Source organism: Danio aesculapii, chromosome 4 (genome assembly GCF_903798145.1).
Source record: "Danio aesculapii chromosome 4, fDanAes4.1, whole genome shotgun sequence".
Lineage (NCBI taxonomy): Eukaryota > Metazoa > Chordata > Actinopteri > Cypriniformes > Danionidae > Danio > Danio aesculapii.
Genome location: NC_079438.1, coordinates 14,942,922 through 14,970,524, shown reverse-complemented (window position 1 = coordinate 14,970,524; position 27,603 = coordinate 14,942,922). Strand labels below are relative to the sequence as shown.

The 27,603-nt window shown below is 41.5% G+C and overlaps 2 protein-coding genes across 2 annotated transcripts in view; both read right to left on the bottom strand.

Moving 5' to 3' along the window:
* The window catches only part of LOC130222028 (NLR family CARD domain-containing protein 3-like), a 503,712-nt gene that overhangs the window by 162,873 nt on the left and 313,236 nt on the right, over positions 1–27,603 (bottom strand).
* Positions 340–27,603, bottom strand: LOC130222226 (NACHT, LRR and PYD domains-containing protein 12-like). Its single transcript, XM_056454860.1, has 7 exons — positions 27,540–27,603; positions 19,474–19,752; positions 16,500–18,318; positions 11,644–11,817; positions 8,631–8,804; positions 1,024–1,070; positions 340–933 (listed from the first exon to the last, which is right to left on the bottom strand). The coding sequence occupies exons 2-7, from the start codon at positions 19,730–19,732 to the stop codon at positions 407–409; spliced, it is 3,000 nt and encodes a 999-aa protein (XP_056310835.1). The 5' UTR covers positions 19,733–19,752; positions 27,540–27,603; the 3' UTR covers positions 340–406.

Below are 27,603 nucleotides of genomic sequence, written 5' to 3'. Positions count from 1 at the left end.
CAGAAACAGAAACTGAAATGGCAGTGCATTAACTGTTTAGTTGCTCAAGGAACTTGCTCTACTTATCATAAGAAGAAACTAAATAGATGATGTACATGATCAAGAGAATTAGAGTTTTAAAGCATTCATAAGATCCAGAATTACAATAGATTTGAAGTATTACAAGGCCATAAATGATGCTAAAACCTTTGAACAATAGTGGTGTTATAAGGACGCTGTCTGGAATGTGGAGGACGGAGAGCTGCTGTTAGATCTGCTGTGGAGTTACAATGTGTGAAATGAAAAATCATGTAATAAAGTATTTTATAAAAAATCAACAATAAAAATCTCTCACACACACACACACACACACACACTGCTGCTGACTGATCCTGCAGAGGATTATGGGTAAATCTCTCCTCAGTCTTCAGCACAGTTTCACTGATGTTCCAGGATAAACATTAAACCCAGGATAGAGCGGCTCAGTGAATGTGGTCTGGACTGAGTGGATGAGGCTCATTGTGTCTCTATAGATGTTGTAGAGGCTCAGAGTTCCTGCACTGTGATCCACAAACACTCCTATTCTCCTGCTGAGCGGCTTCACTGGGATGTCAGTTTGTGTGTCATTGTGTCTGAATGAGAAACTGGAGGAAAAGCAGAACAAACTCCAGGACTGATCATTAGACCCAAACCAATACTCAGCAGCTTTTCCCTTCTTCCTGATGCTCTTATATGACACTGAAATACACACATAATCATCTCCACTCCAGTCAATCTCCCAGTAACAGCGTCCACACACACTCTCTCTGCACAACACCTGACGATGATAAACAAATCTGTCTGGATGATCAGGATACGGCTGATTCTCACTCACACTCTTCACCTCCCTGTTCTCCTCACACAGAATGAGACGAGTGTGTACTGTGTTTGGATCCAGTGTGAGGAAACAGTGCCCTTAACACAAGAACACACAGATTTATAACCACAGCTGTGTGTGTGCGTGTGTGTGTGTGTGTGCGTGTGTGTGTGTGTGTATAGGCCTACATTTGCGTGGTCCTGCTGTAATCCTCGTCTCTCCTCCATGATCCAGACTGTAAACACACACAGTGTGACATTCAGTTAGTGCACAAACATCAGCTTATAACACACACACACACACACACACAGATCTCTTTTTCACGCTCTCACAGAAGAATTCACAGATTTTTAGCTCATCAAGTGTAAATGTGTAAACATTTATATTTATTCAGTTTTTAAATTAATTGCACTAATATTATTGACTATTATGAAAATATTTATATGATTTATTTACAAAACATTTGTAAAGTCATATTTTCTGTCTTTTAGTAGAGATATTATATAAGAGACTTGCTTTGTTTACCAAATAAAGTGAATCTAATTGGATTTGCATTGTAAACATTAAACAAAAGATAAAAATGTGTTATTTTTTATTTCATATTTTAAGTTTTTAGTTACGATACTCCCAAAATAATCCCTCAGAAATCCACAGATTTTTTACATCATTCTCTGCAGAAATAGCAAAAAATGTCCGCTGATTCAGTCTAGCCCTACTTATAACCACATCTATAATGTGCTTTATCATTGTACTTTTTTATCATTTGTGACTGCTTCATTTTTAATGACTAAATTCTGTTTTGCATTATTTACAAACCACTTGTATTTAAGAGAAGTTGGTGGTTTTTAAGATTTAGCTAGTTAGATAGAGTTAGTAAATGATTAATTACAATTGAAATCAACATTTATTCATCTTATTATTCAGGCATTAAATCCATTAAATAACAGCATTAGTAGCTTCACTGATTAGTTTGGCTTCATTTTGTCATATCTGCTGCAAGAATATTGATAATGAACAGAGGTTTATATTTTTATTGAAAATGTTTGATTTGAGGCTGCTTTAGTTGAGCTCTTGAGCTACTCTTTTATCTTTTTTATTAATTTAGATTTTTAATGCAGTTTCCAAATTCACATACAGATAGGGTTCCCCTTCTGATGGGGAACGCCAATGCTATGTGGAAACTTCCACTATGGGGATTTCGTCAGAATCCAATCATCTGAAAGAGTATAAAAACGGGCTAATGAAATGCCAAGTTGGCAGCGTCAGCGTGCACAGCTGGCATCAATGACAATCAGTCATGCTATAAAGACGCAGCCAGTGCCATGCTCGACATCCTTTTCTAGCTGAAGAGACTTTCACGAAGTTTCTGAGAGAGTCTTTGAGGGTATCTCCAACCTGTGTCTACAGAGAGAGATTGAGAAGCAGCTTCTCCCGGTCCAAAACGCGTATATGCAGTGGTAGATGGTCGAGCTGGGTTTTCTCCCTTGCCTGGCATCCTTTGGGTCCGGTCCTCCAAGAGCGGTTTGTATATAGAAAAAAAGCTTTCCTAAAAGAGCAGAGTTCCTCCGAGGCCCCCAGCATCTGACTCAGCGGAGGAGTCAGGTGTTGGCCCATTACGTTGTTGGCATGCCCGCTGGTCAGCCCGCGTTCTGGGTATAGGTGCCTGCTATGCGTGATCCCCACTGGAGATACGCCCCGTACACTCACTCAGCCACAGTTTAGTCCCCCCTTCTAGGCGGGCTCGTGTCTTCCCTCCCCGCTAACCATCCTTATGCATGGACTCCCCATCTCTGGGCTAGTCCACAGGTTGTCACCAGGTCTTCCCTCTGGGTAGCAGGTGAGCTCCGCAGCGTCCTCCCTATCGGGACTGAATGCTTTCCCAACGTACAGTCGTATTAAAACCTATTTTACTGGGTTATTGCGACTCCCCAAAAAAATAACTTCCTGAACAGGTAAGTAAGGTAAGTAAGGGCCAGGGGACACGTTGGAAGACTGTGTCTCGGGGCGTTGTAGGTGCGCTCGCTCTACTGCGTGGCACACCCTTCGCCAGGGATGCAGTAAGGTTCTTTCGTTGTGGCGTTTTCCATAGATTTCCCGATAGTGGAAGTTTCCACATAGCATTGGAGTTCCCCATCCGAAGGGGAACGCTACGGTTACTAAAGTAACCCTTCGTTCCCCGAGGGGGGGAACAGAAATGCTATGTTCCTTCGCCACAATGATTGTCCCTTAGCTTTTGAGCGTGAAAGTCTCTTCAGCTAGAAAAGGATGTCGAGCATGGCACTGGCTGCGTCTTTATAGCATGACTGATTGTCATTGATGCCAGCTGTGCACGCTGACGCCACCAACTCATTGGCATTTCATTGGCCCGTTTTTATACTCTTTCGGTGATTGGTTTCTGACGAAATCCCCATAGTGGAAGTTTCCACATAGCATTTCCGTTCCCCGCCTCGGGGAACGAAGGGTTACTTTAGTAACTGTAACGTTTTCCAAGATGTATTCACAAAACAATCGAACATCGGATTCCCAAAATTGTAGAAATAAATGAAATTATAAAATACAAAAAAGTTATATTAATAAATATTGAAGTTACATTAATAATTTAAAGACATTATAAGAAACAAGAAAATCAATACACTCATAATTGTTTTGTATATCATCAAAAAGGAACAGATAACATTAATTTGTTGCTTTTCAGTTACAATTCAAGGGTTGACTTTCTTTAGTCATATTGTGGCACCCAGTCAGCCCTTCTCTTTCTTTTTTATTTTATTTATTTATTATTATAATTTTTTTATTACATAAACTATGTACATATGGAACCATGAGGATGGTACTTTTAGGATCTTAAATGTACAATATTTAAAATAGCTATTGTTCTTCTTTCTATCTTTCTGTTATGTTTCTCTCGTTACTAGAAATAATTCACAAAATAAAATCTTTCTGACCATTCATACATTCTATAATAAATCTGGTCTTAATGGCAGAAAATATTCTACCCATTTTCTCCATGTCTCATTAAACTCCTCAGTCTGTAAACGACGGTTCATTGTTAGTCTCTCCATCTTATAAATTTCATAAATTATATCAAACCAGTCACTAATATAAGGTATTTCAAGCTGTATTTTTCTTTTTCTTTTTCAATCTTTAACACTTCCGTTATGTAGAAAAGTGCAGTATGCTGTAAGTTCTTGATTATTCCAAACTTTAAAACTGGTGTTTATTTTGTTTGGGGCAAATGTGGAGTCAAATGCTGGCCATCTCAGTATTGATACTGATTCTGTTAAATCATATATTTTTTATATTTCTTGCCAAGTTTTTAGTGAATTGTTTGTCCAAATGTTAATTTCTTTTTCATATATTTTCACCAAATTGTCATCAGCCATTATGGCTTGAATTGGGGGTCTATTTGGGGTGGCATTTTCTTATTCCTTCCATCTGGCTTTAACATTAGGGTTGCATAAGCACAGTAATGGTCGTATTTGGGCCGCTTGGTAATACAAACATGACAATGAAAATTCTCCTTCGTTTTTCGATTTTTTTCTCTTGCAATATAAAACGTGAAATCAGTCTTTCCCATTCTGTAAAATGCTGTTTACTTATTTCTATAGGTATTGTCTGGAATAGATATAAAAATCGTGGGAGTATATGCATTTTAATTGATTCTATTCTAGAATGTAATCCTAGGAATGGTAGTAGGTTCCATCTAACTAAGTATGTCTTTATGTTTGAATACAGTGGTTTATAGTTTAAATCAAACAAATATGTTAAATCTTTAGGAATATTGACTCCTAAATATTTCAATGAATAAATACATTTTCTTCCCAATTGAAATAGAATTTTTGCCATAAAAAAATAGATAGTAGTCAATTTAAAGTTAGAACCTGAGTTTTTTGAACATTTAATTTATATGCTGATAATTTTCCAAAAGACTGTAATGTTTCCATAAGAACTTCTAATGATTTGTGTGGTTTACCTAAATAAATTAATACATCGTCTGCAAAAACAGAGATAGTTTCTGTTCTTCGCCAAATACCTTAATTCCTTCGATATCAGTGTTTTGATTTATGCTTTGACTTAGTGGCTCTAAAAATAAAGCAAACAATAGTGGAGAATGTCTGGGTTATGTACGTAACCCACGTTCCACAAATAGGGAACAGAGACGTGTGTCTGTAATAAACAGACTTTGGGAGTGCTTTAGACGACCAATTACTTCAGAAGATATGAAAACGGGCCAGTGAAATGCCAATTGAATTGACAGAGCTTAGCTCCACAGCTGAAACCGATGAGCCAATAAGGGCTATATCATTCAGCTGTTGGAGTCAGCTCATCAGAATTTGCCTGCTGAAGAGCCAATCGCTCAGCTCCCAGCTGGAGACTCAGGTGCTGTGACAGTGGAGACACACGTCTCCGTTTCCTATTCGGGGAACGTGGGTTACCAGGACGTTCCCCTTCATAAGGGAACTTCTACGTGTGTCTGTAATAAACAGACTTTTTTTGCCACAGCAGCCAAGCCCGTCAGGATCCTGATGTGTAGTTTGCCAAGCCAAGGCGTGAGCGCACTGACATCACCAAGAGCTCAACCTTCCAACGTCCCCTAGGCCCAACAAATTACCATTACATGGGAATAAACATTTTAATCGGGGGTCGTAAGTGTGCTTTTACCTAGCTAATATAGACTAGGGATTTTGGAAATACAACAGTACGTTGGGAAGGCATGCCGTTCCCCGAAGGGGGAGGACGCCGTGGAGACCACCTACTACCCAGAAGGGGAGACCTGATGGTAAAGAGACATATGGACTAGCCCTAATGAGGGGGAGTGCTACATATGATAAGCTGGTTAGCGGTTTAGGGAAGACACGGGACCGCCTAATAAGGGGGAGCACACCGTGTTAATAATGCATATGGCATCACCAAATGGGGTTGCACATAGCTGGCACCGATCCTCAATATGCGTGTAGACCAAAATGGGCGTACCAACCACATACTGAGCCATGCATTCAACTCCTCCGCTGAGTCAATACTGGGGGCCTCAGAGGAATTCTTTAGAGTTCGCCTGAGAAGCGGAACTTACTAGTAGAGTAGGAAAAGCTCACGCATCTCCGGGTAAGGGAGCCTGGCGCAGCAAGCGTTTGTGGCACCGAGCTTAATTTCCCCCGATTGATTGGGATTACCCAATAATCGGGAGGAAACTGGCTCAACTTGAAGGTTATAGAACCTCGCGAATGTGTTAGGTGTCCAAATCAAGTTCGGGGGTCTTCTCGGCAAGAAGTGCACCACTCAGAGAATAGACTCCACTTCAGGGCGTAGGCATGCCTCGTAGAGGGTGCTCTAGCCTGATTGATGGTGTTAACTACAGAGGGCCGTAAGTCTTTCGCGCTCCGTCTATGGACCACACGTGGAGGTTCCAGATACCTGGGCATGGGTGCCAGATGGTGTCCCATCCCTGAGATAGGAGGTCCTCCCTTAGGGGAATACGCATATTTGCGCGTGCCCGATGGCCAGCTGTGAGCCAGTGCATCCGTGCCGAGGGGGGCCTCGGTCACGAATAAAACAACTGGCAATGTGGTTCTCGGTGGAAGCAAACAGATCGATCTGGGCTTCCCCGAAGCGCATTCCATATCAGCTGGACTGAATCAGGGTGGAGTCTCCACTCTCCTCGGGACACTAGCTGCCATGAGAGTGCATTGGCTGCACGGTTGAGCTTGCGCGAAATGTGAATGGGACGCAGCAATTTCAGCCGTGTGTGACTCTAAAGAAGCAGATGGCGAGTGAGCTGAGACATGCGGCGAGAGCGTATACCCCCCATACGGTTGATATAAGCCACCGTCACCATGCTGTCCATCCTGACCAGCACGTGTTTCTGCTCCAGCACCAGAAAAAAGTGGCGGAGATCCAGATACACTGCCAACAGCTCCAGGCAGTTGATATGCCAATGCAGGCGGGGTCCATGCCTGTCTGGGGACTCGATCATGAAGCCAACGCCGAAGTGGTTTCATATGAAGCAAACCGAGCGGCGTGACCTCAGCTGCGGATGCCATATGCCAAGGGAGCCTCTGAAAAAATTTCAGTGGGACCACTATCTTCCTGTGGAGCTCGTTCAGACAGGAAAGTATTAGCCTGGCACGCTCCTCGGAGAGGCGCGCAACCATAGTGATCGAATCCAGCTTCAGCCCGAGATAAGAGATCCTCTGCACAGGGCAAAGTTTGCTCTTCTCTCGGTTGACCTGAAACGCCAACTGGTCGAGGTGCCGAAGCACTTTGTCTCTTTGCATAATCAACTGATCGCGATCAGTTGGTAGCGCTAGAGCACCCTTCGCGAGCTTGGTGAAAACCCGCGGAGACAGAGAGAGCCCGAAGGGGAGGACTTTGTATTGCCACACTCGTTCTTGGAACGCAAACCGGAGAAAAGGGCGGTGGCATGGAAGGGTCGAAGGGTCCCGGTGCTGCAAGCTGGAAGGCGGAGCATCCCAGACTGGCAGTGCTCGGTTTGCACATCTGGAGTGAGAGGAAACTGCTCTTTTGAAAATTTGATTGCCGCCAGCCTGAAGGCCGGCAGTGATGAGTTTAGAGTCGTTGTTGACTGATGTAATAATCCTCGGCCCCCCACAGAGGAAAGACCAGGTCCCCTCTTCTCCGAATTGCCCATCCCAGGGACACTTTGTGGTCTGTTTAACGGACTTAGCGGCGCCCAGGGGTGAGGGCATCGCAGTCCCACGGGAGACTCGCCGTTGCCGCTTGGCTGGTGGAGCGGGCAGCAGAAGCGGAGCAGATGTTAAGCCGCGGGTGGACGCCCTCGGCGAGGAGCAGCCACAGCCGAAGGGGCTGTGGGAGGAGCAGTTTTCCAAGCCCGCTGACAGGTGACTTCACCAATCGCCTTGGACTGCTCTTTCACCGCTGACAATTCCTGGGTGAACTCCCCAACAGTGTCGCCGAACAGGCTAGCCTGGGATATGGGACCATTAAGAAAGCAAGCTTTGTCAACGTCTCTCATATCAGCCAAGCTCAGCCAGGGGTGGGATTCCTGGACCACTAATGTGGCCATCGTCTTCCCCAGGGCACGAGCAGCTGATTTGGTGGTCATGAGAGCATAATTGGTTGCTGTGCGAAGCTCATGTAGCAAGCCCGGGGGAGAACCGCCCTCCTGCATCTCAGCCAGCTTCTCAGCTTGGTAGCGTTGATAGGTGGCCAAAGCGTGCAGAGCGGAGGCGGCCTGGCCCACAGCAGTGTAGGCTCTGGCCGTGAGAGACTTACCATTACTACCAGTCCACAATTACTATTTATATTGAAAATGTCATTTTGTGTGTCTTTTTCACCAAATCAGTGACATCATTTTTGAATTTGTCAATTAAAGAGTTAAATCCTGTAATTTTCAAAAAACTCTTCAGTAGTTTTGATCAGGGCTGAGGTTGATTAACATATTTACACAAAAAAAATGTAATTAAATTTCTGATGCATTTTTACAGCAGTTTATTTTAGTGTATGTTTTCATCTCCAACACAATAAAAGGGTAGTAAAGTTGCCCAGAGTGTATTGTTGAGTTTTTGTTTAGTCTTAAAGCATTTTCTCAAAATGTGTCAAAATAAGATTTATCACCAAAAATCATTCCACTAGCTGAAACTCAGAGAAAGTCAAACTAAGACTCAAAATCACCCCAGAGTTGATGAAAACGACCCAACAGTACAACAGGGTTAAACTCTGAAACTGTCTCCAGAATCTAGAAATATACACCAGATTATTCGCTATCTGTCTCTACACAGAAATCACCAAAACAAAAACATGTATGTGCTTCACATACTTGAGTTTATCCAGTGTGTAGTTTGGATCCTTCAGTTTTTCAGAGAGCAGCTTGACTCCTGAATCTCCTGGATGATTGTAGCTCAGATCCAGCTCTCTCAGGTGTGAGGGGTTTGAAGTCAGAGCTGAAGACAGAAAACCACAGCCTTCCTCTGTCACCATACAGCCAGACAATCTACAGACACACACACAAACAGTCCACGTCACATTATTCTGACAGCCAGACATAACTAACACAGTCATCTGTGCAGAAGCTGATATTTGCTCTAGTTTCAGTCACAAAAGCGGAATCACTTTACTTGAAGGGGTGTTCATTAGACTGTCATGACACCTTTATAATCATGAACATGGAGGAGATGTTATGAATGTTTAAGACATTTGTCATTAAGTCTCATTAGCTCAGTTATGCAGAGATGACATGGTTTGAGATGTCTGTGTTGTGTAACTTGACATTGCCAAGCCAACTTCATAAATCTGTCATAAACATGATTGTTATGAGGTCATTAGAATTGTGTCATGAACTTTTTTATGATCATTTCTGTTAGTGGAACAAACTGAATTTGTCATTAAAATTTCACATTAAACTTTTCAGTATGCTGTCAAATAAATGTATAATAGCATCATGAATGTTTAATGACATTAATTACATTTTAATGACGCTGTTATAAAATTCATGACACAATTATAATGGCCACTAGACAAAGATGTTTATGGCGGATTCCTGAAGTTTTATTTGCTTGGTAATGTCAAGTTGTCATTACCATCACACACATATGTCATGATGTATTTGTTGTTGTCAAGTTGTCATAAAGCAAAGATTTGCATTTGAAATGACATAACTGAGCCAAGGACACTTAATGACAGTTACCATAAACATGCATAGATTCTCATTCATTTATTATTATTTGAAGGGCTAGAAGATCTCCTCGCCAGTTCTTGGAGTTTTTGCTCAATAAAATAGTTAGTCGTCAGTATTTTCAAGTCCATCATCTGTATTTACATTCCCCCACTGGCAGCCAAAATCCATGCCTTACACTATGAAGCGTGTGTGCACTGTGACTACTTTTATATTGTTGATTAGCTGCTGGGCATTTCACTCTGTCTCGCGTTGAAGGCTGTCAGTGTCGACCAATTGCAGCAGGCTGTCATCGGTCCAATCAGCGCAGATTAGCTTCACGATAAGGAAGGGTTTGGGAACAAATGAAACACTGAACTGTCGCTGGGATAATTAGGTAAAAATAAATGCAGATTATAAGACCATGAAAGTGTTTTTTGACCTTGCATGCATATTAGACTGTTGTTGGAGACCCTTACAACCTAAATATAACCCTATTTCATGTATAACAGGGGCTCTTTAAGTGTCACAATTTTGACCTCTTCATACATTTTTGTTGAAAGATTCTTATTTTTTACAACAGATTTCATTTTACATCATTTGTCCCTTCATTTTGATGCAGTTTTGTTGATTAATTATTTATAAAATAAAAAAGAAGATCGAATAAATGTGAGTGGAATGGAGTGCGTTCGTCACTACCCTGCTTCCACAGCCAGATTAAAAGGGCCACAACAGTTTAATTCCCTGGCAAACAGCCTCCTCCACGAGAAGCGCCACCACATATTTACATTGTGTTATATTTTCAGCAGCCAGAAAATGAATTGCTCCACAGGTGTATGTATTCTCATAGAAAAGACGCATTCTGACATGGGCTTTTGTGCCGGTATGTGACCCCTCAGGAGTGATCATACAGGTGCGGAAGCTTCTGTACTGGCTCTGCTACCTGACCCTCTAGTGTATTCATGTGACTAGTGTTGTTGTGTTAATGTTGCTTTCTTGTTTGACAACTGGGCAATGAGAAATGAATCAGGGGGAAGGAATCGCAGGTCAAAGCTGTTTTGAAATGCCCAAACAAACTTACAATAGAACTTTGTTTGGGTCAGATTTTGTTCAAAATTATGACTTTTCAGTTTATAGTTTAATTATTTGAAGTGAGTGCACAAAACAGCTCCTTTAAGACATGCTGCAAAAATCCCAGAGAAGATGAATCAATGATGTTATGAGCTGAAATTTCACAGACACTTAAGAGCAATATTATATCTGGTAAAAACAGGTGCCCTATAAACCCAAGGCTTTTTTTCATATTTGACTTCACTTCACACTTGAAATAAGAAATACACAAACTGAATAATCATACAAAATAAAATACATGGCAGCATTTTTTTTCATGTCATCAATCTTCAACCCAGGCTCATTCTGAATGTTTCTGGAGACTGTGACCGCGAAAGGCCACTGTGTGAGCTTTTTCATATCTCAATTGTCTCTTGCGAGTGCCGTTCGCACCCGCGCTGTTCTCGCGTAAACCCACCAGAGGCCGCTGTCGACCAACTGAATGACTGAATGAATCATTGACTGTGCAACTGGCCAATCGACTGACCCACCCTCCTCTTTCCCTAAACCAAACCAATTTTACCGATTGACTGGCCCACCCACTTACTTCCCCTAAACCCAACTGACGGTTTAAAAAAGCCGTCCAGAAAAAGAAAGCCCTCGTCTGATTTTTACTACGTTTTAAGAATTTACCACATTCTCACCTTGTTATTCACTCGTTCATTTTATTTTTGGGATTCTGTTTTTGTCTTAGCTGATTTCTGGAACCGCTCCTCCCCTAATTCGAACCCAGTCGTCGTCATCGTCAACTCCTCTTTGCGTCTTAAGTCCACTGATGTACACAACGACTTAACTGGACAAACTAATTGCGGTGGTAAAGCCCTCCACAAGGAGGTAAGCGGTCAGCCAGTAAGCGCCAAAAAGAACGGCATCATAACGCGCCGTAGCGTTCACATAAAAAAATGAAATGCAGCCATACGTACTTCCGGCATCATAATTTGCGGCCTCCAGAAACGTCCACGGGACAACGTTTTCAGAGTGAGCCTGTGTTGTCATTCTGTGTGGTATTTTCAATATAAAAGTAAATTGTGGCAGCATTTATTTTATAGAAAGATCTTTTTTATTTTACCTCAGTATCTCAAGTTTACAGCTTATAGTCTTCAGTCCATCAGAGAGAAGCTTCACTCCTGAATTCTGCAGGTCATTGTTACTCAGGTCCAGCTCTCTCAGGACACAGTTTGAGGATTGTAGAGCTGAAGACAAACTCTCACAAGACCGAACAGTGAGATTACAGCCCTGTAGCCTGGGAGGAAAAACAGAAATAATGATTTTGCATTAATCTAGGGATAATACAGAGCAGAAACAAAAACAATTGAATGGTGTGTTTTAGTTTGAGCAAAGGTAAAATCACTATGTGGACTATGTGGTACACTATGTGTACCACTGCTCTAAGTGAAGTGAAATATCCAGCTATGGCTTAAATCTGTAAGTGTACAGTGTTTAAAACTATTGATACATCTATAAAAGAGTCAACTCATATTGCTTCAAACGAGTCGTCTTGATTACGAGTCATTAGGTGTTTCGTGATGACGTGACTACGAAACACAAGTAACCCGGGAGATTTGAAACCTGTGGCCCCGTCCACTACCAGAAAAAAGCCACACACACACCCACACACCGGTTGAAAGAAGTCACGCTGTGCAGATGGATATTATTGACAGTCTACCCAAAGATGAAACCTCAGCAGTGTAGCCTAGCCTTAAGCAGTTCGAGTGCTTCTGGAAACTACATGCTTACAAAGAAGACTTCATCGGCCGTTTGTTAAAGGAAAGATTAGTAAACACTGTCAGAACATAGATCAGTGCATCATGGATCAGTTTCTTCCTCCATTTCACAAGTGTAAGTACGTGCGATTAAAATTGTTGCCTCTTTTACTCTAGCTTGCAAATTATGTGTGTGTGTGAAAAGAGCAGGTAGAGTGTAATAAGCTAGAGAATCTCCTCGCCAGTTCTTGGAGTTTTTGCTCAATAAAATAGTTAGTCGTCGGTATTTTCTAGTCCATCGTCTGTATTTACATTCACCCACTGGCAGCCAAATTTCATGCCTTACACTATGAAGCGTGTATGGACTGTGACTACTTTTATATTGTTGATTAGCAGCTGGGCATTTCACTGTTTCGCGCTGAAGGCTGTCACTGTCGACCAATCGCAACAGGCTGTCATCGGTCCAATCAGCACAGATCAGCTTCGCGCTGAGGAGGGGTTTGGGAACATATTAATCGTTGTACGATTCATATGGGAGTCGCTGGGATAATTAGGTAAAAATAAATGCAGATTATAAGACCATGAAAGTGTTTTTTGACCTTGCATGCATATTAGTTGTTGAAGACCCTTACAATCAAAATATAACCCTATTTCATGTATAATAGGGGCTCTTTAAGCTAACAAATCTACATTTTTGTGTTATAATTAATCATTATTAAAAACCTAAAGCCAATATTTTTATCTCTGTTTTCCAAACTCATGTTAAGTTAGAGCTATCACCACACCATCTAAATTTAAGTGAAGTTTGTTTATAAACAAATTTCGAGAGGATCACGTGCTTATGATTGTTCACAGCTGTTCCAGCATTAGCTCATGACTAATTATCCTATCTGACAATTCCTAACTCACTATAAATAACCAGAGTTTTCTCATCTCAATATCTTCGTCTCGAAGAACGTTGAACCCTGCAAACCAGCAGAACTCATCAACACCAACCTACCATGGAAAACCACCAACAACAACGGCAACAATACCAACGATGACCCAGCCAACATCTACAACCTCACAGATGAAATCGCTCTCCCCAGATCAGCAGCGGCAGCTCAACAACTCCCAGCTCCATATGGCCCTCAAGCCGAGCCCACGGCTCAAGCAAGAGGCCGCCACCTGACTCGCTCTTCAACTGCAAGAATATCCCTTCAAGGATCACCAACACCATCCACTGCAAGACACCAAAACATTTCACCCACCTCTTCATATGTCTCAGCCTCTTCCTCTGTCCGTCAGCCAAGGGAATCACCGTCACCGAACTCCAAAAGCTCCTCTCCGATCTCGGCATCCACGCTCCACGCCATCTGAACAAACCGGAATTCCTCAAACTATACTCCAATGCCACCTCGGACTCGCACCACTCTTTCAGTCCACCAACAAGACAAACCACACAAAAAACTAGCTCTCGCTTTACTCCGTATCCTCACCCTTCTCAACCCGGAAAAAATAAAATCAAACAGAAGCACGCAGCAAGCCACACGCCTCCAAGACCACGTTCCCAGGAGACCTTGTCTCCACAAGCCACGCCACTCACCATTCAACACCAGGAGTCCAGCCAGAACAATAACTCTTCCCTTCCTTTCTACCCTACTTTTTCTTGGCCTCCAGCTCCTTTTTCAAACTCTCTGCCCAGCCCTCACATCCCATCTAACTCTGTATCCTATTTTCATCCTAACATTTCTATTACTCCAGCTCTTCCCCAAACCAACCCTTTTCCCTCCCTGCTTCTCGCTCTGCGCCTCTAAACCAACCCCCCTCTATTCAAGTCCCGCCTTCTTTTTTGCCTCCTTCACTCCCCCCCCCCCCGCACACTCCAGCACTGATCCCATTCATCATTCCACCCTTCATACACAAGCTTCTATACCACGCCCCCCATTCACTCTTTCCACAGCCACGCTCCTTCCCATGCCGTCTAATGCTCTAGCCATGAAACCTCCCCCCATCTCTACTTCAGCAAGCAACCAGATTCTCTCCGGTGCAGATATTGATCTCATCACTCTCCTTTCACCCATAGCACCCCTCGCGGCAGAACGCCAGGTTAATTGCGGCGAGTTTACCCTAACATTAAAACAATCCGCCAGCACCCAATCTCGCATCATGTCACTAGCTGAATTTACAATAGCCTTTTCAATGCATCAATAAAGGGTGTTTCCACTCACCCAAGCCTTTTTCGGCTTCCTAAGATGTTCCAAATTAACAATAACGTCTAACTTTAACCCCACCATCCACCCTACCGTGTCTGATCTGACTTTGCAGAATAAAGAAATTCTTTCATTTTTTATCAAACAAAGTAAAACAGACCAAACTCCGAAGGGGCATTACAATTACATTTTTGACATCCCCTCCCCCACACACCCTTTCCAAACCATTTTAACCTTTTTAAACTTTAGAAGAGTCCAAACCCCCTCGCCTCTAACGCTAACCGGACGCTGACCGTCCAGTAACATGTTTTTGGTTTCAAAAACACTAAAAAGAAGTACTTCGCCTATCAGGCTTCCCGAACCATTCTCCAGCCACTCATTCAGAATAGGGGCAGCCACCACAGCAGCTCACCACGGGCTCTCCCAAAAAACAGATTCAGAAACTTGGATGTTCCTTCCGCTTCCCCTCCTCTCCCGCTCACCACCGCTCTTACTCCTGCAGGAGTCACACAGACCTTCAACCCCCGCAGGGGTCTCGCCAAGCCCATCCCCAGCCCAACCCTTAGCAGCCACACGCTAGCAAGAGCCCTCACTGCCCCCTCCCTCCTCCATCTCTTGCTAGACCCTTCCCCCCCACAGCTCTGACCCCGTACCCCCTTTTTTACTTTTTCTGGCCTCAAGATCCTCAGCCCCACTTTCTATCTTCCTACTGGCATTTAATTGCCCCTTCTTTTACTACTTCAGCGTTGAGTAATTCCGCTCTTTCATTCCCACATTTTTTCCAATCCCCTTTTCTGTTTTCCAATTCCTTAAAACCCAATCCCCCACCCACCCTTTTATTTTCTTTTTCAGCGCAAGTCCCTCCGCTTCTTTTCTCTTCAGCGACAGTTCTGCCATGAACATGATCTTTCTTCTAGCGTTGAGTTCCTCCACTACGCTCTCTCTTTCCTAATAGGCCATCAATCCCCAACTCTAACTCCAGCAGGAGTGACTAAAACGAGCTTCGACTCCCGCAGGAGTCACGCCACGGCCACCTCTCGCTGAAGTCATCACCGCCCTCTCCCTTTCCCAGACTCCTACAAGAGTAATGCCCCTGCAGCTCTAACTCCCGCAGGAGTTACCCCGAGCTTCGTCAACCACTTCCCTCTCCCGGCCACTAGAGAAAAAAAAAACTGTCCACCTTTCTTCTTTCTGACGTTGAGATCCTCTGTCCCTCTTTCTTTCTTACAGCGTTGAGTGCTTCTGCTACCTCTACTCAAAAAAAACAGTTCCTCCACTAATTTTCTTCCTTCAACACAAGTTTTCTGCCATCTTTCTTTCTTCTAGTGTTGAGTCATCCACTATCCTTTCTTTCCGCACAGGCCCTCACTCTCCCAGTTCTGACTCCCACGGAGTCCCCCTAGCTTCAAATCCCACAGGAGTTCCTTACCCCCCCCCAACTCACACCCCTTACCCGTCGGAGTCATCACTGCCCAAAATATCTTCCCCGACTCCAGCGGAAGCCCCGCGTGGGTTTTCCCCGGATCCCCTGATTTCCTCCCACAATACGAAAACAAGCACCCTAAACAATTAATCCAAAATATTTTTTGCCAAGCTCTGAGTACTTCTCTTCTCAGCATCTATATCTGACACTTAGCTACAATAAGCAAGGGGGAGTCATCGAGATCTACCTGAGCTCAAACTCCCCTCTCGCCCTGCAACGGGAGGGAGCCCAGGGCTTAAGGATCTTATAAGCTCAGGGATCTCTCCCAGGACAGCATGCCAAACAAGCTCAATAAACAATCATTAGCTAAGTGTGAACTCTTGAAACATTTAAATGTGTTAGAAGAAAGGAGAGATTATAATATTGTATTGTGTAAAAAAAAGAATCAAAGTATTGAAAAGAATGTCTGAAAATCAGTAATACATATTTGATGTGAAAGCACAAATAGTCTGTGCTGTTTCTGCATTGTGTGCATATGACTCATGGGTTGCAGATGTGTTGCAAATCGATGTGTGAAATTTGCATAAGTGTAGACATAAACTCTTACAGTGCTCTTGTGGTGTTTTTGACCACTGGTATCAGCCTCATCAGTGCTTCATCAGATCTTCTGTATTTCTGCAGTTCAAACTTCTCTTGAGTCTCTTCTGACATCAGGAGCACAAACACCAGACCTGACCACTGAGCAGAGGACAGATTCTGTGCTGCAAGATTTCCAGAGCTCAGACTCTTCTGGAGTTCCTCCACAAAGTCATCATTCAGTTCATTCAGACAGTAGAAGAGGTTGATGGTCCTCTCTGCTGATTTTTCCTTCTCTATTTTCTCTTTGATATAGTCAGTTGTGTCTTTGATGTTCTCAGTTTTGAGCTCCAGTCCTGGCAGGAGCTGCTTCAAGTTACTCTGATTAGACTCCAGAGAGAGACCAAGCAGAAACCGGAGGAAAAGGTCCAGGTGTCCGTTCTTGCTTTGTAAAGTCTTCTTGACTGCAGCCGTATGAAGTTTAAACAGGGGCTTTTTAGAGAGTTTCCATGTCAGCTTTTTCCAGGAATCAAGAAGTAGATTTGCTTTCCTGTTGTTGTAAGTGAAAAACACATAGAGAGCAGCAATAAACTCCTGAACGCTGAGATGTACAAAACTGTAAACCTGTTCCCCTGAAACTGGGCTTTCCTCCTGAAACATTCGAGTGCATAATCCAGAGAACACAGACCCTTCCTTGACATCTAGGCCACACTTCTCCAGATCTGTTTTGTAGAAAATCAGTTGTCCTTCCTCCAGCTGTTGAAAGGCCAGTTCCCCAAGCTTCAGAACAATGTCATCAAAAGACCAGGCATTGGCTTCAGGTTCAGAATCATTGCTGTATTTTTCTTTCATCTGTTGCTTTTGAGACAGTAAGAAGCTGGTGTACATCTCTGTGAGAGTTGTGGGTGTTTTTTCATTGCTCTCTTGACCCAGCAGAGGCTGAAGAACAGTAAGAGAGATCCAGCAGAAGACAGGGATGTGGCACATGATATAGAGACTCCTGGATTTCTTAATGTGGCCAATGATGTTTCCAGCAATCTCAGGACTGCTGTTTTTGATGAAGTACTGCTCCTTCTGCTTATCATTGAAGCCTCGCACCTCTGTCACCTGATCAATGTAGGCTTGGGGTATCAAACTGGCTGCTGCTGGTCTGGATGTGATCCAGATGAGGGAAGAGCGCAGCAGCTGTCTCTTTAAGAGATGTGTTACTATCTTACTCACTGTCATTTCCTTATCAACATTTGTAATTCCATCATCCTCTTTAAAGTTCAATTCAAAGCGATATTCATCCAGTCCATCAAAGATAAACATGACCTTACCTTGTTCTTCGGGAAGAGAGCTCAGTCCTCCCGGTCTACTAAAAAAGTACTTGTTAAGCAGACCTATGAGACTGCACTTTTCTTCTTCAATCAGATTCAGTCTACGGAACGGCAGTGGAAATATGAAGACTATTTCCTGATTGTCTTTTCCTTCAGCCCAGTCAAGGATGAATTTATTGACAGAGACAGTTTTTCCCACTCCTGCGATCCCCAGTGTCAGGACTCTTCTGTTTTGTCGACCTGTGTCAGGCTGAACTTTAAACATGTCGTTACACTTGAGTGGTTTATACTTGGCTGTCTTTTGGTTGTGTTTTGACTCCATCTGTATCACCTCATGGTCATTCTCTCTTCCTCCAGTCTTGTTCTCCATCATGTATAGATCAGTGTAAATATCATCCAGATATTTCTGGTGACCCGTCTGTGAATTACCAAGCAATATCTGCTCATATTCCTCCTTTAATTTCTTCTTTAGTTCATAGCTAATGTTTGTGTAATCAAGAGGAGGAGTTTTAAAGTTCTCTGAAGCTGCACCTTTACAAGAAAGATGAAAAAACATTAAAGTAAAACATAATTATGCCCTGTGCTTCCCTTTATGAAAAAAGAACTATCACTCATATAAACAAATTTAGATGAACGAAGACAAACATATAAATGTCGATAATGTGAAATACAGGCACCCATTTACATGCATTAGCATTTTTATTGACAATCACTGTTGTCCATAGAAATGCTGAATTTAGGACTGTTCATCTGAAGCTGTGCAATACATTGTGGTAATTAGGATTCAAATCCATACCACCTGGAGAAAAATGATTAAAGGTTAAATAAGGGCAGATATTATAAAAAAAGGGAGGAAAAAAAGAGCGGAAGGGAAGGTGGGAAGAACAGTACGAGGAAGAGCACAGCAAACATAGTGGTCGAATGAGTTGGCTCTGGTTGAAAGCGACAAGGTAAACGCCAAAAAGCAAGTGGCTGCACAAGTGTGCCGGCGGTGACCGAATCCAGCGAAGAGTGACTGCTGTTAAAAGTGTTTTGGAGAGACGTTTGGTTGAGATGGTGGGTTTAGCCGTCGCTCGAGATCATGTGCGGTTTCCACAACCAAGGGAGCTGAGTGACGTTGCTCTACATAGATGCGGGCTGTAGGTTATTTCCCTCTAGTTCACCGGCTTCAGATACTTTATATTTTCACAACAAAAACGGAAAACAAAACGCTAGCATACCAGCATCATTGACGGGTTGACTGCCAAAGCAATGTGTTTTTAGCTGTTGACCTTATCCATACCACTCCCACTTGTTGAATGAACTGTTAGTGCGCATATACATTCACTGTTGGTGGTGATATTTCAGTGATGGAAAATATAAATATTTCAATACATACTCATTTGGTGAATTTGTGTATATTTTTTGTGTATTTTGTTTGTTATGTTTTGTATAGTTGTCTTATAGCTATCTGGGCTAAAGTTAAATTTGTAATATTGATGGATTTATTCTATCTGGCACCTGAACAAAAAGTAAAATATCACCAATGTGGGGTTTAAGGTAGGGCCACCGTTACAACATGTTATGACAATACATCTGACTCAAAAACCATTGCTAGGACAGGGTTTTAACATAGAAGATTTGAACTAATAAAAACATGAGTCAAATGATCACATTTGTAAATTTTGACAGGACATTAAACAATACCTTGCTTCTGTGTATTCTCCAGCTCTTCAGACAATTCATTCTGCTTTATTTTCCTCAGGATGTCCACTGTGATCTTCACAGCTCTTTTTGGTCCAAAACATGACACCATCTTATCCACTGTCTTCAATCTGTCTGCATTCTCCATTTCAGCTTTTGAAATATCTCTGTGATGATTTATTAAGCACCACTGAAACTCTTTTAGTTCAGCTTCTCTCAGTTCATCCAGTGAGTTCTTGAGCAGCTGTTTAACATTCGCCATGGTGCTTCACCCATTCACAGCTACAGGACAAGAGCAACAACATCTGCATTAGTTTCACAATTAACAAATGGACCTAAGCATGTGTTTATTATTTGAATAATGAAATGAACCTCTGAGTAGAAACTTGACATTTCAAAAAGCTGCATTTTGAAAATTGATTTTTACTATTTTAGGTGGCTCCTACTAACCAGGAATAATGTAGATGTTTCTTGTTCGTCCACTTAAATTGTGTCTTGAGCAGAAGCTCTGTAACTCTTCTTTTTTGTATCATCATGAAGAAATGTTTATTTAGATGTTCAACTGGTTAAACAACCATTTTAGAAAACTAATAAAACCAGTTTCAGAAAAGATATCAGATGACATGTGAGACCGGTGGAGAATCACACACATATGTCCACTGTTAAAAGACCCTGGCATACTACATGAGTACAAATACCCATCACTGTGGTGGTACACTGACAGGGACCTTTCTGTACCTCTAGTTTAGATCCTATAATTCATACAGGGTAAAAAATAAGGGCCTATCACAGACCTTTAATAGTACAGTTATACTTAATGTACCTTATTGGTACATTTCATCGACGGTGTTGTAGAATAATTGCAAAAAAAGTGAACACTGAAAAAAACGGATGACTAATATAATATTAAAGCTCTTGGGATATAGTTGTACATGCTCAGAATCCTCTAAATCAAATGTTTTTATTGTGACACACATGGCCAACTAGACCTCAGTTTAGGCTGTTTAATGCAGGCATGGCAAAAGAACTGGATGATCATTGCAGCAGCTCGAGAATGTGCCCAGGTAGCAAGAATTCTTGCCCAGATTTGTTATAAAGCTGGTAGAGCAGGCATTCATCCAGCACTGGCTTACAGCATGTGGGCCAAACATTGCCCAGGTTTGGCAGAGGTGGCACCGTCTTTAAGGCAGCATGCAATACATGGGCCAGATGTAGTATTTGGGCCAGATCTTAAAAATTGATATGTGGGCTATTTAAGTTTGGCCTATCTTGACCCACATTTAAAATCCATTTAAATTATTTTTTGAGTGAATAAATATTTTGGTGCACAAAGTCATTTTCATCTTTCCGTTAGCATCTTCTAATACCTTCATTTTAATTCAGGAAACAATCCAGATTTATTAATCTATCGTTTCTTGTTTCTATTGTTTTCTATTATTTCTTGTGAAATAACTGAATTTAACCTAGATTATGTATATTTTATTACTAAACTATTATTTTACAAATTATAATATTATTAACTATTACTAACCATTACCATTATTAATGTGCCTAAAGCGCAATGCCTCATGGGTTTTTCAATTTCACTGCAGTCGTGACACACCAAATCTGGCTTCTAGACAATGGCCTAACATTGGACCACAGTTAGCCAAGTTCAGGGCAAGTCATAGGTAAATAACTTGACTGAGACTAGGCCCAGATATGGTCTATGTTTGGCCCTTACATGGAAGCCAGACTTGGTCCAGTTATGTACTGTAATTCACTGCAGCATGTGGGCCAAGCCAAACCTAATTGCGTGGGCCAGAGCTAGGCAGGAGAACTGTTGCTCTGTGGGTACATATTATCCACCAAGTGCAGGCAGTCATTTCAAAACCTTGATAATGGAGCAGTTGATTGGAAAACATGAATACATTTGAGCTTCCTGAAGTCAGTGGGTGCACCGGCAATCTGAGACTGCATGCATGCTTTTTATTGTGTACAGCTAACACCGCTCCTAGCCCTACCCCTCACAGTGACATCATGAGTGGATGATTAATGGATATTAATGAATTTGTACAATCCATTCAAGTACTGAAAATTAATCAGACCTGCAAGACAGATATGATCTAGCTTTTCCCAAAAGTATCATAAACTTTAGTTTATTGTTGGTTTTATTGGAAGTACAAAAGTTGGACCGATCGATGCAATGAGATGATCTGCACACCGGTAATATTTATTTATTCATTCATTCATACCTGTGGGCCTTTTTATTTTATTTAAGCTACTTAAAATTTACCTGAAGTGGAAACTTGTTGTCAAACTTTGAATATGTTGCAGACATTCTCAGGGCACAAGCAAACAGCCTGCGGTCATTAACCAGAGGCGCAGTCATTTCAAATGAATGTCCTGTAACTGTAGGTTGGGGTGGTTACAATTCCAGAATATGCCATTCCAGCGAATTAAACTGTTTTCTATTATTACAAATTTGTACAAGGAACATGTGCGTGCAGAATTAACCTTTATTATTAAAACTACAATTAAACAAATGCTGTTTAAAGTGTTACATAAATGATGATTAATACTGTCACAACCCAGCTCTCTGGTGTAGTGACTGGAGAGATGTACCACTGAGCCATCCATATCAAATAATTCTAATTTATCAGCAAACAGGACAAGAAACAATAAGGCTGTAAACAGCAGGGAAAACAAAAGGCTTACTAGGCGCTGACCAAAGAGGAATTGCACAAAAGTAGAATAAAGAAAGCCAGGATGAAAGAAAAAGCACTGCATGACCTAGTTTAATCTGTTCCTTCTGGCTTAGTCTGTTGCATGTTTGCTGATCCAGGATGAGAACGAGCCGCTATGTCAAGCCCGGTGTAGACAGCCAGGATAAGTGCACATTCACTGCATTCTTCAGCAGACCATGAGATTGATCACAGAATTAATGATGCAAAGATGGATAAAACCTGATGTAAGCCAATCAGGTAACGAGATGAAAAACACCTCTCTCGCCCACCAATCTGGTAATTCCGACTGATCTGGGAACTCGCTTTACTGTCATGCAGAGATTTAATGGAAATATGAAGAGGCTTATTAAAAATATAGTTCACTTTGCCTTAAATTGGACCAGTGAACACTCATCCTACTGAGGAAATGTATTGATTATTTCAAACACTTAGGCAAGGCAAGGCAAGGCAAGTGTATTTATATAGCACATTTCATACACAGGGGCAATTCAAAGTGCTTTACACAAACAGGAATAAAAGAAACAAGTATTAGAAAAATAAAAACAAACAATAAAAATGGTTGAAAAAAATAATAAATAAGCATAAAAACAGATAAAATGTGTTTGAGAGTGGGGCCGAACACCCGGAAAGGGGAGAGAGAGAGTGGAGACACCGGCGGCTGGTCAGTAGCCCAATCAGAAATAATTAATAACACCTGCTTTCTCTAGTGATTGGGCCGGAGAGACGCCTTCTTAAGGGAGCAAGAGAGACCAGTCGGGAGAGAGAGAATCGAGTAACAGCCAGCTCATTGTGGAGCGTGTTGCTCAGCACTAAAAATAATAAAACTTGTTACTTGCCTTAACGCCGACCCTGTCTTCTTCTTCCCTCACAACGAACCTTACTACAGTGTTATAAAAGAATGACAAAGAAGAGAAAAATAGAATGGTGCAATCTGTCGGATGTAGCACAGTGCTCATTCAGTAAAGGCACAGCTAAACAGATGTGTCCAATATTGCACATATATGATCTGTTTTTTATTTATTTTAAAAAGCTTATTTAATCTCATCTATATGATCATTTATATACAGTATAAAGTTTTCATTTTGTTTTGTTTTTTCTTTCTAACAACTACTGAAGCCCTTAAATCAGATAATGAGGCGACAACTTTTCAGTCAGAATGTTCATCATCAGGGCTCAATCATCACTTAATTAATCCCTAATTGTCTGAATAACTTTAATGCCGCGGTCACACTAATGTTTGAGCATGCAAAATTCTGACATATGGCGCTGCGAAAAGGGCCGCAATAAACAAGGTGATTAGACATTTAAAAAAGCGAGCGATTGGTCCATTTTTTATATTTCTATTCAGAGAGGTCATGGCTGTTTCTCAATACTCAAGAACGAAGTTCATTTTTCCAAAGTGACCTGGCAAGGCTGGTCTTCACAAGAATGCAAGTTTGTTCTCTGCATTTTTGGAATTGAGAAACAGCCCATGATTTGATCTTCGATTCTTCGATCTTCGCTCATGCGGTCACATTATGTGATTTCGCAGGTCAGAGTTCACCTAGCTTGATCTTTGTAACGCAGTGAACTGCAAAACTTGTCGCATGAGCTTGCGTTTCCAGCTTGTCACACTCGGGTGCATATAAATGGAGAAAAGTGTAGTGTGACTGCGGCTTAACTGTGCTGCTGAGTTACTTTAGCTAAATTTAGAGTGGGACCAAATAGACTCTGAGCTGAGGAAATGTTACTCAGAGGATTTTGCTTTTATGATTTTATGAGAGTCAGATGATCATTATGGTGGCTTGAAAAGCCAGCATACTGTTATCTATCTTAAACTTATTATTCTTCTTCTTCTTCTTCTTCTTCTTCTTCTTCTTCTTCTTCTTCTGAGACTAATTTCTAAGTGTATCTCCTCCTAGGCCTTTCAAGCTACATACTTCAAACTTTCGTCAAACCTTCGAACTGGTCTGACTCGGGTTCCTATATCTTTTCTAACTGATCCGACCTTGGGTTTTCCGAAAAACGACCCAGAAAAATCCCAAAAGTCCCATTGACTTAACATTGGGTCAAACTTTGTGAGCTCATAACTCTGCATCAGACTGTCCTACAGACTTCTAACTGGACTCATTTAACTCAGTCTAGCCAGCAGCCAATAACTGATGACTTTTTAACTTACTAGCCACTCCCTAGCAACCACTTACAGCACCCTAGCAACTGTCCCATAGACTTCCATTGTAAAAGACTCTCATTTACTTAACATTGGATCAACCTTTGTGAGCTCATAACTCTGCATCAGACTGTCCTACAGACTAGAGTCTGGCCTCATTCAACTCAGTCTAGCCAGCAGCCAATCACTGATTACCTTTAAACTTACTAGCCACTCCCTAGCAACCAATTTCAGCACCCTAGCAACTGTCCCAGAGACTGTGACTAGCTATTCTAACACACGCTAACAGTTTTAACATCCTACTGACATGCTAATCTTGCTAGAAAGGTGCTAGCAACACGATAGTGACATGCTAGTCATGCTAGTAACATGCTAATTCATGCTAGAATCATGCTAACAACATGCTAATTCATGCTAGAAACAAGCTGACTCATGCTAGAATCATGCTAGTAACATGCTAGTTACATGCTAATTAATGCTAGAATCATGCTAGTTACATGCTAATTCATGCTAGAATCATGCTAACAACATGCTAATTCATGCTAGAAACATGCTAGTAACATGCTAATTCATGCTAGTTACATGCTAATTCATGCTAGAATCATGCTAACAACATGCTAATTCATGCTAGAAACATGCTAGTAACATGCTAATTCATGCTAGAAACATGCTAGTAACATGCTAGAATCATGCTAGTAACATGCTAATTCATGCTAGAATCATGCTAATAACATGCTAATTCATGCTAGAATCATGCTAGTAACATGCTAATTCATGCTAGAATCATGCTAGTAACATGCTAATTCATGCTAGAAACATGCTAGTAACATGCTAATTCATGCTAGAATCATGCTAGTAACATGCTAATTCATGCTAGAAACATGCTAGTAACATGCTAATTCATGCTAGAAACATGCTAGTAACATGCTAATTCATGCTAGAATCATGCTAGTAACATGCTAATTCATGCTAGAATCATGCTAGTAACATGCTAATTCATGCTAGAATGATGCTAATAACATGCTAATTCATGCTAGAAACATGCTAATTCATGCTAGAATCATGCTAATAACATGCTAATTCATGCTAGAAACATGCTAGTAACATGGTAGTTAATGCTAGAAACATGTTAGTAACATGCTAATTCATGCTAGAAACATGCTAGTAACATGCTAATTCATGCTAGAAACATGCTAGTAACATGCTAATTCATGCTAGAATCATGCTAATAACATGCTAATTCATGCTAGAAACATGCTAGTAACATGCTCATTCATGCTAGAATCAAGCTAGTTACATGCTAATCCGTGCTAGAATCATGCTAGTAACATGCTAATTCATGCTAGAATCATGCTAGTAACATGCTTATTCATGCTAGAATCATGCTAATAACATGCTAATTCATGCTAGAATCATGCTAGTAACATGCTAATTCATGCTAGAATCATGCTAGTAACATGCTAATTCATGCTAGAATCATGCTAATAACATGCTAATTCATGCTAGAAACATGCTAATTCATGCTAGAATCATGCTAATAACATGCTAAATCATGCTAGTAACATGCTAATTCATGCTAGAAACATGCTAGTAACATGCTAATTCATGCTAGAATCATGCTAGTAACATGCTAATTCATGCTAGAAACATGCTAGTAACATGATAACTCATGCTAGAAACATGCTAGTAACATGCTAATTCATGCTAGAATCATGCTAGAAACATGCTAGAAACATGCTAGTAACATGCTAATTCATGCTAGAATCATGCTAGTTACATGCTAATTTATGTTAGAATCATGCTAGTTACTTGCTAATTCATGCTAGTAACATGCTAATTCAGACTCGGCTTTTCAAGCCACCATAAAGTTTGTCCTCAAACTTTAATATCTAGTTTGCAATTGTTACTCTACCAGCTCAAAAGCTGAACAACATGTCTGCCATCATGGAGCCTGATGTCAGAGTGATGAAGCTCTGTCCTGCCTCACTGTAGTTTTGCTGAAAGTACCAGAGGTTGCTACTATGTGAAACTTATAGCTTACAGCTCATTGTAGTCTTTTAGAAAAGCTTTATCATTGTTATTGTGATCCTTCTCTCTGTGTGGGAAGCTGTAGGGATGTGTCACAAATCACGACTGAACCCAATAGCAAGTGAACAGGGAGTTTATTAAATCTCAAGAGCCTGAAACAGTAGCAGGCAAAATAGTTTGTGAAACTGAAATAGCTGTTGACAGGTGGATGCAAGGGAGGTCCAATTAAGAGAAGAAACTAAGCTTCAGGAAGCGAACTCGCCACTAACGGAACTCAGGGAGGACAGCCTGACGAGCCACAGACAGAAACGTGAACAACAAGGAACTGACGATGTGAAACAGGAGCACCGACTAGATCCAAGCATTGTAATGCACAGTAGCTGTAGCGCGCTGATGAATCAGCTGAGTGAATGAGGAATCACCGTTGACAACAATGCACGTGACCGCACAGATGCCGAAGGTAAACACAGAACCATCAGCCTACCACATACACATATACACACACAACACAGAAAAAACACACAGACCCATGAATCGTGACAGGATGTGGGTAACTCCTGTGAACCCATTTTGTCTTGATTATGTTCAGGGATTTAGTGTGTGTTTCTGATGTTCATTTTCTTTTCATTTGTCAGTTTAAACAGTTTTACTAGTTAAACACTGCATTTGTTTCTTTGTGTTTATGCTTCTAAATATACATTTATCATTTGTGCTTTTTTTAACTACTTGAACATAAATATATACACCTCAACTCATTTTACTTTACTCTTTCTCTCTTATACTTTATCCCACAAATCAAATAAAACATGTCATACCTCTGTTTTCTCTTGACTTCAGCATCCCTCCACCACCCTAACTCCACACTATTAAACCAGATACCTATTTAAATCTGAGGGGGGAGCGTTCTGGAGCCAGGCTAGACACTGCGCTCGGACCCAATCTCACTTTATCCTGATAGGGTGAATAACACAAGTTTGGGTGTCTTCCCAAGCTCAGCCCCCTCTCCCTGGACAGCACGCCAAATACGCATATTCTATTCAGTCAAATATCCGTGAGTGTGAACTCGTGAAATCATGGATCAGACAGACATTAAAATCCCACTCACACATATAAAATCCCTTCATCATCTCCACAAATAAGTGTAATGGCAGACGTATTAAACTCACATGCAGAAGTACAGACGCTCTTGTGCAGCAGGACCACAATCTGAGCTCTTTGACTCGTTCACTT